The sequence below is a fragment of the Zalophus californianus genome, chromosome 10, assembly GCF_009762305.2.
Source record: "Zalophus californianus isolate mZalCal1 chromosome 10, mZalCal1.pri.v2, whole genome shotgun sequence".
In the NCBI taxonomy this organism is placed as follows: domain Eukaryota; kingdom Metazoa; phylum Chordata; class Mammalia; order Carnivora; family Otariidae; genus Zalophus; species Zalophus californianus.
The window spans coordinates 10,243,289-10,260,107 of record NC_045604.1 but is presented as its reverse complement, the minus strand read 5'-3'; the positions used below and the strand labels follow the sequence as shown (position 1 = coordinate 10,260,107).

The window sequence follows — 16,819 nt, the reverse complement described above, 5'->3', positions numbered from 1 at the left end:
TATATCTAAAGCCTTTGATATGCTTGAGGTAGGTGTGAGTTCATATTGTCATTCAGGTGCTCCCTAGAGAAAATGTTCACCGGTGGCCTGAGTTTCATTCTCTAAAAAAAAAATTTAAGTTTTGCTTATTTATGTAATCCCTACACCCACGCAACATGGGGCTCAAGTTACCCCGGCCAGGCACCTCTTGGGTTTTACTCTCTAAAGCTTCTCAAGTAGTTTCCCTCAGGCTACTGATCTCAGCCAACTCAGCCTCTCAGTTGGGCAGAGCGTGAGGTGGCTGGAGCTCCCAGGCTGGTCACCTCCAGAATTTCAGAGAATTTCTTACATCATCTGTCATGACATAGAAAAAGTTAAGAAATGCCCTCAGTAATGTCACTCTATCCACAGTGGTTGGGTGCATGTACACAGTTCAATCCTGAAAATAAAGATACAAAAATCCTGCCAGGGAATGTTCTGTCAGCAGTTCTCACCAGGAGCCGTGGTTGGCTGGTCCACGTGTTCATCTTTCCTCAGTCCCCACAGCTCCTCGCTCAGCCCTGCCCACTCCCCCTCTAGGGTAAGTCGCCGACTGGAGCCAGCCATTTTCCTCACGAGAAATGGCAGGTGGACACTGGTAGCCAATCCTGCTCGGCCAGGTGGGGCTTAGGCTGTCCAGGCCTGCATTTGGCAGAGGCTCGACCTTTAGACCCCCACCCTGGGGAAGAGGGGAAGGCGGAAGCTGGGAGTACCTGCCTGACCCAGTTAGCTCCTGCGGAACCAACTACCCGTGCTGCTGCTTTGCCCCATTTGAACCTGGTTCATTTGAAGGGGAGGGGGTGGGGGGATGGGTTAGCCTGCTGATGGGTATTAAAGAGGGCACATTCTGCGTGGAGCACTGGGTGTTATGCACAAACAATGAATCATGGAACACTACATCAAAAACTAATGATGCGGGCGCCTGGGTGGCTCAGTTGGTTAAGCGACTGCCTTCGGCTCAGGTCATGATCCTGGAGTCCCGGGATCGAGTCCCGCATCAGGCTCCCTGCTCGGCAGTGAGTCTGCTTCTCCCTCAGACCCTCCCCCGTCTCATGCTCTCTCTATCTCATTCTCTCTCAAATAAATGAATAAATAAAATCTTTAAAAAAAACTAATTATGTATGGTGATTAACATAACAATAAAAATTAAAAATATATATATACAAAAAAAAAGAAAACATGCCTTAATTAATGAAAACTGAAAGAACTCTGGGAAATTTTCAGTATGATATCTTCCTGAAGTTAAATGCCGAGATGTGGAACTAGTGTGTTATTTTGTTGGGACGGATTACAGTGCTGTCTTCCAGTGAAGGAGATAGTGAAATGATTAATGTGTAAACGTAATGAGAAAAATATTAAAAGGCAGCCATTTTGGCATCAGAAATAAAGCCAATTACAAGTCTGTTCTCTCCTTTTTTCCCCCAATCTATTACATAATCCCTACCCCCACCACCCGTTCAAATGATCTAAACATATGGTTCATTGATTAAACAAATACTGAGTTCCAGCCACGTCTCTGTAGGGACGGGAGATGGAGCAGGAAGCACACAGGTAAAGCCCCTCCCACGCTGGCCAGAGGACGGGCTGGGGGGAAGGGGAGAGGGAGAAAAGTGAAATACAGGGTATGTTCAATAATGGTAAGGGCTAAGGAGACACAATAGTGAGCAAGACTGTTGAGGGGTGGTGACCGTGGTGAGGGTGAAGGGAACGGGAAGGGGCCTCCAGAGACAGAGGAGCTCGGAGCAGACCATTTGCATTAAAACCTTGAAAGAGGCGAAATCTGAGGGAGGAAAGACTAGTCGGAGAACTGCAGGTTCAAGGTCCCAGCCTGGAGTCCGTGTTCAGGGAAGGACAGTGTAAAGGCCAGTGTGTGGAAGCGGGATGAGTGAAGGGGAGAGCAGCACAAAATGAGATCAGACAAGGATGGGGGGGGCAGATCTACAGCCCTGCAGGCTATTGTAAGGACTTGGGCTTTTCCCCTAGGTGCCCTGCGAACCCCCTGGACGGTTCTAAGCAGAGGAGTGACGGGAACTGATTTAAAGATCCAACAACCTTGGCTGCCTTCTAAGTATAGAGTGTAGGGGGCCAGTTAGGAGCCACTGCAAGAATCCAGGTGACAGATGATGGCTCAGACCAGCGTGGAGTGGTGGTATGAGGATTCCAGAAATATCCAAGAGGATTTCCTGATGGACCTACCGGGAAGTGTGATTAAATGAGAAGAATCAAGAACGACTCCAAAGTTTCTGATCTGAACAACTAGAAGAATAGAATTGCCATTTATTGAAATGGAAAGACTCCCAGAGGAGGAGATAGGAGTGTGTGTCTAGGGGAGGGGTGTGCAGGAAGGAGAGTGCACTGAGAGTGTGAGCAAAGGTTTAGGTATGTCAGGGCTGAGAGGTCTATTAGACATCCAAGGAGCGGTGTTGAGTAGAAAGGAGGATCTATGAATCTGAGTCTGACCTGAGATCCAGGTCAGACTTTCTGACCTGGAGATAACACTGTTGGTTATAAATTTGTGTGTAGATAGTACTTAAAGCCACAGGGCCATGGGGCGCCTGGATGGCTCAGTCGGTTAAGCAGCTGCCTTCGGCTCAGGTCATGATCCCCGGGTCCTGGAATCAAGGCCCGCATCGGGCTCCCTGCTCGTGGGGAGCCTGCTTCTCCTTCCCCCTCTCCCTCTGCCTGCCTCTCTGCCTACTTGTTCTATCTCTCTGTTAAATAAATAAATAAAAAATCTTAAAAAAAAAAAACCACATAGGGCCAAATAAGATCATCAATGAATAGATAAAAACAGAAGAGATCCAATCACTGAGCCCCAAGGTACTGCAATACTGAAAGGTTAGGGAGATTATATGGTCTGTTAATTATATACTTAGGCACAATCTTTGATAAACTGGATTTGGGGTTTTTAAGAAACAAAAAGTAGAGGTGCTCCTAAGAAATAAATGGAGATAAAAAGCATGTTGTAGGGAGTATTTGGTCTTCTGAAAGATCACTTGCAAAACATCCATGTCTACATACATGGTGTGAAGTTGGTGGTGCTCCCAAGGGTTTTGTAAATAAAAATTAGATTCCGGGGGCACCTGGGTGGCTCAGTCAGTTAAGTATCTGCCTTTGGCTCAGGTCATGATCTCAGGGTCCTGGGATCAAGCCCCCCACCCCCACCCCCAGCCTCCCTGCTCAGTGGGAAGTCTGCTTCTCCCTCTCCCTTTGCCCCTCCCTACTCTCTCTGATTTCTCTCAATGAAATCTTTAAGAAAAGTAAGCAGATTCCACATTCTTCAGTAATTTTGCATAGCACATCCCAAAAAGTCCATTAGGTGGCAGAAAAACATTCACTAAATCGACTATAAGCTAGGTCTCTCACTGTCTTTTTTTTCTCTCCTCCCTCCCTCCCTTTGAGCCCCCTTGAATTAAAAGATATAAATGCCTATTTAACTCCTAACACTATTATCATGAAGAACCCAAATCAGTATTTTCTTCAGAGAGCCAACAGGTATCATTAATCTGTAATACAGGTAACAGTTAAGCCAGGTATATGGGGGATGGTTTACTTCACTTGGTTTGGAAATGTATGAACTGGGAGATGGTCTTCAGAGGAGTAATGTACAGTAAATGATCGTGGGACTGTTAGGCCTTATTATACTTTTTATATTTAAGCTTTTTAGCTTGGAGCAAGGTTGGGGGGAAGGCTCAGAAAGCAAAATGCAAAAAGCCCTCTTGAAAAAAAATACACAAGATGTCTTGGCACTAGCTCAATGTACACCAAATTATTAAATCTTTTCCTACTTCTTTGGGCACTGGTCCCCAAACTTGCCTGCACAGTGGGATCACCTGGGCAGCTTCAAACATAACTGATGCCCATGTCCCACCCATAGAGATTTTGATTTAAGTGGTCTGGGGTGTGGTCTACCCTTAGAATTTCTTAAAAGACCCTTAGATGCTTCTAACCTGGTAAGTTTAACGGCCACTGGGTTTATGTAATGCCGTTGTGTAATGTAACTGACCTTCCCACAACTCAAACATGTTCCACCCTGTAAGACACACACTAGAGCACGTCCACGTCAGCATATTTGAGGGCTCTGTATGGCCTCAGCTGAGTTTCATTGATTTATCATCTCCCGAACAACCAAATTTTGTACTACTTTCAAAGCCAAACATAACGAATAAAAGCAATGAAAGGAAAAGCAGAGGGATAAAGGTAGGTGAGTTGTCTCTAAAAACGTTTTCATTTCCTTTTGATTACTGTTGTAGGATGTGTTTTATTTCTCATGGCCCTGATAATTTGGTCTTAAACACCAAATTAAAATGGTTACTTTTTGCTGCTCTTTGGCATTAGAAACTAAATGGTAACAACTTTTCCTATTTCTTGCTGAGGCCCTGTTGCCATACGGTCACTAAGTCAGGCAGGGAAAACCCTGTGTATTGCTCAAATCTCCTTAGAAGCCCCTGTGCTGGGCAGGTACCACATCACCTTACTGCAGGAAGACAAATTTAACCCTTGAAGGGCCTTGTGCAACTCTCACCTTTGCCAATGACATAAACTCAGCACTGTACCAGTAAGATCTGGTGATTTATTCACATATACTGAAGGCATGAAAAATTCTTTTCTATGCTCAAGGTCTTCCAGTTGGACTAAAAATTAAATTTACAGGAGACAGATTAACAGGAGGAAAAAAAACAACAAAGTTCTAGTACATGCACACAGAGACCCAATAATGAAATTGAGACCCAGAGAAATGACCAAGGCTGGCAGATTTTGTACTTTTTAGACAGAGAGACAATAAATCTGTGAAGAATTGACAGGACAAACAAAACTTTCAGAGCTTCAATTAGTATGGACTTCTAAACAGACTTTGGGCTGGGATAGTAAATTAGTAAAAAGTAACAAGGGTTGTTTGTACAGTCTTCTTGGCTCTAAATTTCCTACTCTGGTACCCAGGGAGGGTACTTTTCACATAGATTTCCTGCTTTCAGGGGGACAGAGGAGGGTTTGAGTGTCCTTCTCCCACAGGCTGGCTCTTAAGTAACTTTTATTTAAATAATCAATATGCCAAAGTGGCCTATCTTGGGGCAGCCTGCCCTTGGCCCTTACAACACATAAATATATGAATATTCATATATACATAAACATATGTATTTCTGGTCTCAATTGTTGCTGATCTAAAGCCAGCCACTAGTCTGTTATTCCTTTGTGAGTAACCTGCCTTCTCTATTGTAAACTTTAAGATTTTCTGTAATTTCCATGGTCTAGGTTTGATTTCATTATTATTTACCCCTTAGGATTCTCTCTGTTTCCTATATTTGAGAATTTATGTTATTCTTCAAATATTGAAAATTCATAGCCATTACCTCTTCAAACATTATGTTCCCCATTTTTTCTATTCACTTCTTCTGAACACCCAATCAACAGGAATTGAATTTTTCACCCATTCTTCACCTCAAAACTTTTCTTTCATGTTAATGGAATATATACCTCTTTATGCCGTGTTATGAGAGATTTCTTCATTGTTCAACCTACATCCAACCTATCTATATTGACTATATATTTCATTTCTAGAATTTCTGTTCAGTTCTTTTTCAAATCAACCTGTTCCTCTTAGATATTATGTTTTGTTTCCTTTATCCCTTTGAATACATGAAACATTCATTTTCAAGTTTTGTGTTGCTCTATTCCTCCTAACTCTTGGGTGAAGACTCTCCCAATTTTTTCATCTGTTTACTCCTCCTCAAGACGATTGGTTTCTTCCTGTGATTTGTAAGTTTTTGCAAGTGCCTCCTCAGTAAGGGTTGTTTTTAGTGGAGATCCGGCGTACCCTGTCTTGCTGACAGTTCCCTCCAGGGGGGCTTTGTGCTTGCTTCCGACAGATTCTGTGAATTAGGCTGCCTTTAGGTCCTGCAGCTTCACTTTGGGTCCTCATACCACAGGAGGACTATGAATTCGGCCACATACCCTGGCATTTGGTACTGGCCTGGGGTTCCAATATTTTTCAGGTGATTATTTCTACCCATGTTGCTAGGAGATGACAAATTACTTTGCCACTTTTGTAAAGCAGTAGGTAGGTCTCCTAGTCCAGATTTTATAGATAAGATTGTACTTTATCATCTTGGCTTTATGCGGGTGTTTCACTTCGCCTCCTCACACTCACAGGATCTGTGATGGGCTCTCCTCTCTGCACCTGTGTTAAAATTTTAGCCGCCCCCCCCCCCGACCCCAACACCTATATCTAGTTCTGAAACCCTCAGGAACTATGTCAGCTTTAGCTCACTCTTAGGATTTTAAGGTTTCCTTCTTTTGCTGATTGATACCTAGCCTTCCTTTTTTACGGTCTCTGTGTCTCTCTTACTGCCTTAGTACAGCTTGATTTAACATTTTTATTTGTTTAATTTTGTGTATTTGGAACAGGAAAGACGTCTTTCAGTCTGCCATATTTGCTGATATAATCTTAAAATATATTAAGTACTAATTAAGACAATAGTGTGCTTACCACATTAGAATAGTATCTAACGTATACACTATTATGTGATAAGTACTTAATAATAGCTAGCTTTTACTAGACCCTTGCTATTTCCTAAGAATTGTTCTAATTCCACGGTGTGTCTTTACTCATTGAATTCTCATTTTATAAGGTTGGTACTATAGTCAAACATACACTCAAATTGTATTATTCTTATTTTATAGATAAGGAAACCAAGGCACAGAGATACTAAGTAATAGGATTTTTTAAAAAGATTTTATTTATTTGAGAGAGAGAGAGTGAGCAAGAGAGAGAGCACAAGCCAGTGGGGAGAGGCAGAGGGAGAGGGAGAAACAGACTCCCCACTGAGCAGGGATCCTGACATAGGGCTACATCCCAGGACCATGGGATCATGACCCAAGTCGAAGGCAGATGTTTAACCAACTGAGCCACCCAGGCATCCTCCTTTGCTCATATTTCAGTTGAGTTGTTTTTTACTTTTTGAATTATAATAGTTCTTTACATATTCTGAAAATAAGTCCTTTACCAGGTATACTTGGCAATTTTTTTCTTCTTTGTGAAAAACCTGTACTCTTAATCACTACATATATTGCCTCTCACTATTTATTGAAATAATTGGGAAATTTCCACAGGTTAATGGCCTCTTCCTACCAGTATTTGTTGGTTTTATAATTAATAAGGGGTAAGGGAACCCTGTTGAAATTTTTGTTTGGAGACTCAAGGTTCACATTTTCACTACTAATTAAATTTTTTCCATTTTGATACAGAACTGAACAGTCCTTGTTGAATTTGAAGAATTGATGAGATCACAGCTATGATTACACCTGAAGTCTCTAGCTTTACCATCCATTGAAAATAACTAGACACCTCTCAGCTACATAAACACTGCCCAGGGCAACGTGCCCTAAGGTGCCCTGTTTTTAATTCACTAGTTGTTTTATTTTCTTATGGAAAAAGACAATTTCCAGGAGTCAGAATTAGAGAAGAGTAGATCTCCCAAAAGAATTATCCATTTCACTGATGGAGACATCATGGAAGAATACAGCACAGAGGAGGAGGAAGACGAAGAGGAAGAAAAAAAGGAACAGAAAACGAATTCAATACATGATCCTGTAAGCTTAGAGTGTCAATATAAGTGAACATGGGGGCTGACTAAATGAGAGATTAAGCCAGACAAGGTTTGTAGAAAATACAGTTTTAAGCTAACTCCTTATTCCCCTTGGTTTTCTTTCTAGATCCAGTTATAGTCAACTCATAATTTTGATAACTTTGTATTCCTTCTCTATGAGAAAGAAAATGAAATATACTATAAAACATTTGAAACCTCTACATGAAACACTTTGTATCACCATTCTTGTTAATAATTACTCTGACTTGATTTCTCTCTCTCTGTTTTTTTTCGGTCTACACTTTCATGGGGGCCCTATCTATGGTTTTGGACAGGGCAAATAGCAAGCACCTCATTTTCTAGTAAGTATTGCCAAGGTTATTTATTCATTTATTTTGTCCTAAATACTCAAGGATAGACTTAACAGACCCTCAGAGTTAGGGCTTCCAATAGTTTAATCTACACCATGGCATCCTGGAGAAGGGACCACTTGGTCAGTTCTCAATCTATGCTTCAACATTTCCAAAGGCATAGAACCTCATATCTTTTTTTTATTTTTATTTTTTTAAAGACTTTATTTATTTGAGAGAGAGAGAGAGAATGAGAGAGAGAGAAAGCACATGAGATGGGGGGAGGGTCCAAGGGAGGAGCAGACTCCCTGCCGAGCAGGGAGCCCGATGAGGGACTCGATCCAGGGACTCCAGGTCCATGACCTGAGCCGAAGGCAGTCGCTTAACCAACTGAGCCACCCAGGCGCCCAGAACCTCACATCTTTAGGCAGACCCTCCCATCTCTTTCCAACTCTTTTTAGTAAATTCTACCTTATATTTTGTCTTCTTTTAAAGTTATTCCCATTGATCTTAGGTGTCTTTCTTAAGACCATATAAAACAGGCCTAGATTCCTCTTTCATAGGACAGAGTTGCAAATATTTGAAGCCTCTCCCCATTCCCAGTTGACTCTTTATCGGAATAAACTTCCAAGTTTTTTTTTTTTTGAACTATTGTAATATGACACAGTTCCAAGTTCCCTCATCAAGATCACTCTGTTATGAATAAGAACTTTATTGACCCTCCCCAGGGACACAGTGAATGGCCTAAGTGGCTATTTATAACAGATGAAATACTAAATTTTATTTTGCTCAACATTCACCAATTTTCTTTAAAACACAATTGTGACAATTAATTACTTGTTTCCTTCTAACCTTCATATGCTTGTATGGACAACGAGGAGGAAACAACTTTAAAAATCTGAGAAAATATGAAGTATAGTTATATCTCTGAGGAACTGATCTTCATTCATTAAATGAACATTTATTGAGTGCCAATCGTGTTTGGCACTGTGCGGGTCCCTGGGACCCAAAGACAAATGACAGTCTTTGCTTTCAAGGGACTCAATATTCAATGGATATTATAGGCCAGTAAACATGCCTATAATTATAATTTGTTGCCACAATCACCAGGGTAGAAGGAGCATAGGGACTACCGACGGGGAGACTCAGTAATGCTGACATATGGAGGCAATACCATCAGAGTGCTATGAAAGTATGGCTAAGCTCAGTACGGGGATCATGAAAGTCACTGGGGGCAGGGGAGGGGAGAAAAGTCTTTAAATTACAGTAAGACGTAATGATGAGGTGATTTAGTCAGATGGTATGAGCCTTAAAGGACTTTCACATCAGGGTAAAGGGTTAGGGATTTGGAAGTTACTTTGGGAACCTAGGTGAAGACACTAATCTTGCCTCAACCATAATACATTGGCAGAAAAAATGCTGTCTTCCAGAAAGCTTATGGAAAAAGCTTTAGTTGGGGGAAGTTGGGGAAAGACTGAAGAGGTGAAATGTTTTGGAGAGAGAAAGCCTTAGGAGACTAGGTCTGGTGAAAAAAAGCAAAACCCAATACAGAGAGATGAAAATGTGGAGAAGAACAGGGACTGCAGTGATTTCCATGTTGGGTTTTGACTTAAGACGGCAAGGACGGGACACAGGGGAATCAAGCTGGCTTCCAGGTTCCAAGCAGGACCGTAGTGTTCAGGCGCATCTGCGTGGGGCTTCCAGGTGGTAGTGGAAGCACAAATATGCTGGCAGGCAGCACCCTGGGCTCCACACAGAAACTCTGGATAGAACTGACACCCAGATGAAACTGTAATGAGTGTTTTCAATTTACAATTCTAGTAGGTCATAAACAGGAAAACTTCCCAGGATTTATTCTAATATTTTAGAAACTTCTCTTACACACACGTACCAGGCACGGTGGCAAACAGATTACAGAGCTACAGTATTTTTGAAAAGATAAAACACATTTAAAAATGGAGAGCCCCATTTTGATGTGCGATATGAGCAACATCCCAAGAAGAGGAATCAGTCATGGGGATCAGAAAATTGTGTCATAGGGGGTGGGTGTCAGAAATTTATAATCTTAAAGAAAAACATTTCTAGGAGACATCTTCAGGAAAACACTATTAATGTTAAACCTTTATCCCTAACTTTCACACCCAAAGCATCTATTCTGATTGATCAGGACCAACGCTGACCCTGGGTAGTTAAGTATTTTGAAAATCTCTCCTGGCATACCCATCTGGAAAGGATAGTTTATAGATGTAATCCCATGTGAAGATAGAAGATTTAACCATTCTTTTTGAGTCCTAGAACTTCTTGAGAGTCTAGAGCAATTGATATCTTTTGTCAGCCTTAAAGTTAAGTGTAGTAATGGATCACCTGCGGGCAAGTTTAAACTCTTACCCCTTCAATTGACTCTAAGTTTGTTATTAATTCAGCTTACCAAAGCTCTTATTCTTTCTTTTAGCATGTGAATTCCTTGGTGGAAGATTTGCTACCTTCTTTGGTCTTAATCAACCCAAATATCAGTATGTGTTAAATGAGTAGTATAGAACACAAGATAAGGTATGTGACATCCTTATGGGGGAAGATTGGCTGCTTCCACTTCATATAAATTATTCTTCCTCCTGGTAATCATGTACAATTTCACTCCATGATACTTTATAGTTGCCTTTCTTGTGTGAAGTCCGAATGTCATGAGATGGGTTGCAGAAGTTGGCTGACCATGAAGCCTGAGATTACTTAAATAAAGAAGCTTCTTACAGGGGTGTCTCTGCAAAAGGGGGAGTTCAGAGGTATCTGGTTTGCAGTTAAACTTTTCTGTATTTCTCTCCATACCAGGAAAGTGACAAGGAAAGTGACGAGAATGGATCAAAGGCCCAGCCAGCCAAGGTTCCTAATGAAAAGTGTCACCTGGAGGCTGGGGGCCAAGAGTATGGAACCAGGCAAGACATTGCCCAGGGTGTTCTTCAGTGGAGCACCTCATCTGGGGAGGGCCTGGCAGCAGATTTCAGCTCGTAATGGGCCCTAGGACTGTAGTTCCTCTGAATGTCTGTTTCTCCGCCACTGATGACCCATGGCAACAGCACAGAGGTTGTGCTTCTAAGCCAGATCTGATCTTAGTCTCCTTGTGATTTATTCTCCAGCATCCAGTGATTGCAAGCAGTAATGAGAATTATGGATGCTTTCTCAATTTTATGAGCCCCCTCCCAAGTCAACTCCACCCCCCCACCGTAATGCAAGTCTTGCTAGTCAGTTGTGATCTCTTATTATTGATGTTTGCAAATAAATGCAAATGCCTGAAGGAATTTGGATCTGGCAATTTTGGACGGAAACTCTTCATCGTGGGGCTAGGGAGCAGAAAAGAAGCTGTTCTCAGAAGAAACTTTGGGCATTATGAAGTCTAAACAAGTCCCCTTTCAGGGTTTGATGTAAGGTGTGTGCTTTCCAGTAGCCACCCTGGCTTAGCTGGGGCTTGCTTTACGATAAGCAAACATTGCTAGTAACTTTGTTACAATATATCAAAGTCTGAGAATTGGGTGCATTTCCCCCCACACAATTAAAAACAATAATCTAAGCTCTATAAAAAGTATTTGAAAAATGGATGATTTTGTTTATTTGTCAGCAAAATTTCAAAACCTGGAAAGATCAAGCATAGAGATCATAGCTAGATATCACAGGTTGTGCTGGCGAGAGGTCGCTGTGATAGAAAAACACAGGAGTGGCAGTAATAAGACCCGAGGTCAAGTCTCAGTTTTACCATATACTAGTTGAGTGTCCAGATTTCTGAGCCCTTGTCCCCTTCTCTGTAAAATAGGGGTGGCGTATATTTGTTCCTCAAGGTTTACTGTTAAACAAAACGGGATAATGGGAAAACACTTTTAAAACCGTGAATATTCAATGTTAATGCTTAATTAATGGCTGTTATAGACTGTTACCTTGAAAATCCCCAAAGAGCCTTCTGGAATTCACGCCCTGGTACTGTCCCATCTACGTTGACGCTGGGCTTGGCCACATGACTTGTTTCGGCCAACGAGACAGTAGCACGTGTGACGCAAGTGGAGGCTTGACGGGCACCTGCAAATGGGAGCCTGTCCTCTTAGAAACTCTACATAGTAAAGAAGTTTGGGCTAGAGTTCTCCATAATGAAAGGCCACGTGGAAATAGATTCCCAAGGATGAAAGACTGTCTCACATATTCCAGTCCCAGCCAAGCTCCTCACCAAATGGAGCCACATAAATGACCTTCTGTTATCCTGTGTGGAGCAGATGAACCCGGCGGCTGAGTCCAGTCAATCCGCAGAATCACGAGAAATAATGAATCATTATTAAGTGTTGGAGTGGTTTATTTTGCAGTCATGTGTAACTGAAATAATAGCTGTAAGAGAACGGGAAGTTGGAATTGATTTGATATGAAATCAAGAAGGCGGCCTTGGGAATAAGGTGTCATCGGTTGGATACATGAGAATAAGGCAGGTTTTGCTGCATAATTGGACAATTCTAAAAGCTCAGTGGCTTGAAACAACAAAAGGTTATTTCTTTCTCATGAGAAGTCCAGTGTCAGTTCAGGTGGCTTCCCAGAGCGTTGGCTCAGGGGTGCATGCGTCTTTGATCTTATGGTTGGTTCCTCCATACTGTGATGTGCTCAGGGCTGCTGAAGCAGAGTTGGAGTGGACAGTTAAGCACCAGCAATCAACGTCTCCACTAAGAATAAATCACGTCACTTCTGATTATGTTTCTTCCACCAAAGCAAGTCACGTGGCCACAATTAACTTTAAGGGGTGTGAGCCTCCTAAGACAGCTGAGAAAGGGAAACACTTTTTCCTAGTGGCAGGATGGGGTAAATGATGGGCTCAAGCGTCAATATGATATTGATTTAATCTCAGCTCTGATGCCCCTTTGTACCCCGATGGCCCTGTGCAAGTGACTCAACTTCACAATGTTCCTATGTGTAAAACAGATTTGATACAGGCAGCAAATTCTATTTGAATTAGCTTATGCAACAAAAAAAGAATTTTTTGGAGGGATACTGAAGTATCTCATGGACCCCAAGGGCACATAAATTTTAGTAGGTCTAGAACAAATTCAGCAAACATATACATAAGCAATATTCTCTCCATTTCTCAACTTTCTTACATGAGGAAGAAAGATCACTGCATAGCTCTTTTATTTTGTAAACTTTATTTTTACTGGGATATAATTGACCTATAATATTGTATTAGTTTCAGGTGTACAACCTAATGATTAATATTGGTATATATTATGAAATGATCACCAGATTTAGTCTAGTTAATATCCACCACAAAGTTACACATTTTTTTTCTTGTGATGAGAGTTTTTAAGATCTACTCTCTTAGCAACTTTCAAATATATAATGTTTTACTAACTATATTCATCATGCTCTATCATTACCTCATCTTGATACTTACACTTATTTTATAACTGGAAGTTTGTACCTTTGGACCACCTTCGCTCATTTCACCCGCCCATCATCCCCCACCTCTGGCAACCACCAATCTGTTCAGTGTATCTATGAGTCTGGATTTTGTTATTTGTTTTTGTTGGTTGGTTGGTTGGTTTTTAGATTTCACATATAAGTGTGATTATGTATTATTTATCTTTCTTTGTCTGACTTATTTCATTTAGCATAATACTGCCCCCAAGTTCCATCCATGTTGTTGCAAATAACAAGATTTCCTTCTTTTTCAAGGCTACATAATATTCCATTGTGTGTGTGTGTGTGTGTGTGTGTGTGTGTGTGTGTGTGTGTGTACCACATTTTCTTTATCCATTCATGTATTCATGGTTCCTTAGGTTGCTTCTGTGTTTTGGCTATTGCAAATAGTGCTGCAATAAACGTGGCGCATATGTCTTTTTGAGTTAGTGTTTTCATTTTCTTTGGATAAGTGCCAATAAATGGAATTGCTGAATCACGTGGTGCTTCTACTTTTAATTTCTTGCGAAATCTCCATACTGTTTTCCATAATAGCTGCACCAATATATTTTGCCACCAAGAATGCACAAATGTTTCCTTTTCTCCACATCCTCACCAATACTTGCTTTATCTTGTCTTTTTGATATGAGCCACTCTAATAGGAATGAGGTAATATCTCATTGTGGTTTTAACTTGCATTTCCCTGATGATTAGTGATGCTGAGCAACTTTTCATATATCTGTTGGCCATTTGTATATCTTCTTGGGAAAAATATCTATTCAGATGCTCTTCCCATGTTTTTAATCAGATTTTTTTTTGCTATTGAGTTATATGAGTTCTTTATATATCTTGGGCATTAACCCCTTATAAAGGTATATGATTTGCAGATATTTTCTCCCATTTGTCTTTTCATTTTGTGGACAGTTTTCTTTGCTGAGTAGAAGCTTTTTAGTTTGATGTGGTCCCACTTGTTTACTTTTGCTTTTGGTACCAAATCAATAGCATTTAGTCTGCCTCTCAGTCCCAATTCCAAACATACAGGACATAGAATCTGATTAGCCCTTTTTGCTCAGGTGACCATCCATCTTCTGATCAATTGTGACCAGGGAAGTGGAGTCATGTAGCAGCAACATGAATATAGGACCTACTTCTGGGTGAGCAAGATTCTCAGAAGAGGATTAAAGTGAACTAGGCAGACACACCCCAGGAGCATTCTAAGGATAAAATGTGAAAATTGAGGAAAAACATATGGCTCTAATTAGGTACCTAAACCATAATATCAATTATAATTATTAATACTGATAAGAATTGTGAGTTGAAGGAGTCTGAATGGTTTATCCCCACTAAGGAGTCAGTCTTAGTTCTTCATCTGACAGGCCCTGTTAGTCCAATTTCAAGATAAAGCAAATCTGAGCTTCTGATATGGCAGAGAAAGTGGCTAAGCCTACCAGTTAAGCATTGGTCATTTGTACCTCGGGTGTCAGATCATACTAAAACCCTCTTTGCTTTATTTGTTAAGTTGCTTCAAACAGACCCTACGATGGACTCTTTTTTACTCTCTACTTTTCCTAAAAATTAGCTATACCCTGGAAGATATCTACTTAGTGCTGATTCTAGACAATTAGGCAAACCAAAGTGTAATATTTGCAGGAGTGAATTTTATCTAGTAAATAATATACTCTCAATCTATTTTTCTTTTCCTCTGAAAGAATGCAGGTTGCCTTCCCTTACGGTCAGTGACCATATGCAAATCAATCAAATCTTGAGCTAAATATACTAAGGAAAGCAAATGGGAACCAATGCCCAGATCTTACTGGGCTGTGGCTGCAAGATAAGTTCACATTTCCCTTAATATTAATTCATTCTTTTAATATTAATTGGGCATCTTCCCTGTACCAGTTACTGTTTTAGGTGCTATCAATCAAAGAGACAAAAATCTCTGCACTCCCCTTGGCCTTAAATTCCAGATACCTAAATTATCAGGACATCCAGGCTTTGTGTGGCCAGCCTCTCAAATGGTTCCAATAATCTTCACCTCCTGGTACTCACATCCCATGTAGCCTTTCCCACATTGAACCAGGGATGTCTATGTGACCAATAGAATATGTCAGAAGTAATGGTGTGACACTTCTGAGATAACTGTAAGAGAGACTATGGCTTCTGTTTTGGTCTCTTTCTTAAATCACTTACTCTGGGGAGAGCCAGCTGCTACACTGTGAGTACATTCATGCAGCCTGTGGACGGGTCCATTTGGTAAAGAACCGAAGTCTCGGGCAAACAGCCAGTGAGGAACAGAGGAGTTCTGACAGGCCCAGTTTCTCCCAAGAGCCAACCACAGCATCCCCACTTCTCTCAATTAGGTCCTGGTGGCTACCAGGTCACACACTGGCTGGTATACCCCCTTGCTCAGATAGCTGCCAGGACCCACATGCACAGCTCCCCCTCCTGAACCAGGACTCCAGCAGCACAGGCCTTTGGGCAGCCAGGGTTCCCAGGTGTTTCTGACAGAAGGTAACCCCAACCCCAGCCCTGGCAAGCCGTTCAAGTCCCCCCCAGATCTGCCTTCAGAGGCAATAGGCACCATTGTAGGTTAAGCCTTGGAGTTATTCAGATGCCTTGGGACCCCCAAGAGCCTGAGCCACTGATTCTCCTGCTTAGGACAACCACTGAACTATTCCAGATCTCCAGCAACCACTACCTAGCAGGCACACACAGAGCACACACCCCTTCAGCAGACCTTGGGCGGCCAGGCTCCCTCCAAGCCTCTGATGCAACGGCTGGTCTAACTACCTGGATATTCTCCTGGGATGCCCCCACAACAGGATATAGTCCTGAGGCCACAAAGGTGTGAAAAGTTCCCTTTTAAAAGTGCTGTTAATGGGGACCCAAGGTTATCAATAAACAAGGGCTCCCAGGTGTCTTATTCAAGGACAACTCAGTCCCTCCAAACAGGGCTTTAGAATTCTCTCCATATCCAGCTTCAGAGGGAACAGGAGCCTTTGTGTAGTGCAAGCCTGGACATGGGCAGATGCATGCTTTTTCCCAAGAGCTAACAACTGTGACTGCTCTCCTGAACTGGGTCCTGGTCCAGTACTAGGGCACAGGATGGCCCTTATTACCCCTTGCTCCAGAGCTGTGCGGGAACATCAAGCACAAATCTCTCTCTTGTACCAGGCCACAAGGGGCAGGGTCCTCTCCAGCAACCAGTGCTCCCAGCTGTTTCTTATCAGAGGATACCCCAACCAGTCGGCTTGGCCCCACCCTGGCAAGGCAGTCCAGTGTTCTCCAGCTCTGCTGTCAGTGGAAATAGACACATTTGTGTAAGATAAGGCTTGGAATTAGGCAGATGCTACCTACTCCAAATAGCCTGCTCCTTGACCTGGCCTCTCCCTACATTTGCTCTGTTCCAGATCCCTGGCTACCCTGACCTGTGCATCTGCAGTCTGC

The 16,819-nt window shown here is 42.0% G+C and overlaps 1 protein-coding gene across 1 annotated transcript; it reads left to right on the top strand.

The window, feature by feature from the left end:
- Positions 1–4,137: 4,137 nt before the first annotated feature.
- Positions 4,138–13,160, top strand: FAM177B (family with sequence similarity 177 member B). Its single transcript, XM_035722404.1, is given in 5 exon segments — positions 4,138–4,218; positions 7,264–7,607; positions 7,899–7,966; positions 10,407–10,504; positions 10,781–13,160. Coding segments are annotated over 4 exon segments (510 nt in total). The 5' UTR covers positions 4,138–4,218; positions 7,264–7,443; the 3' UTR covers positions 10,961–13,160.
- The last annotated feature ends 3,659 nt before the right edge of the window (positions 13,161–16,819 follow it).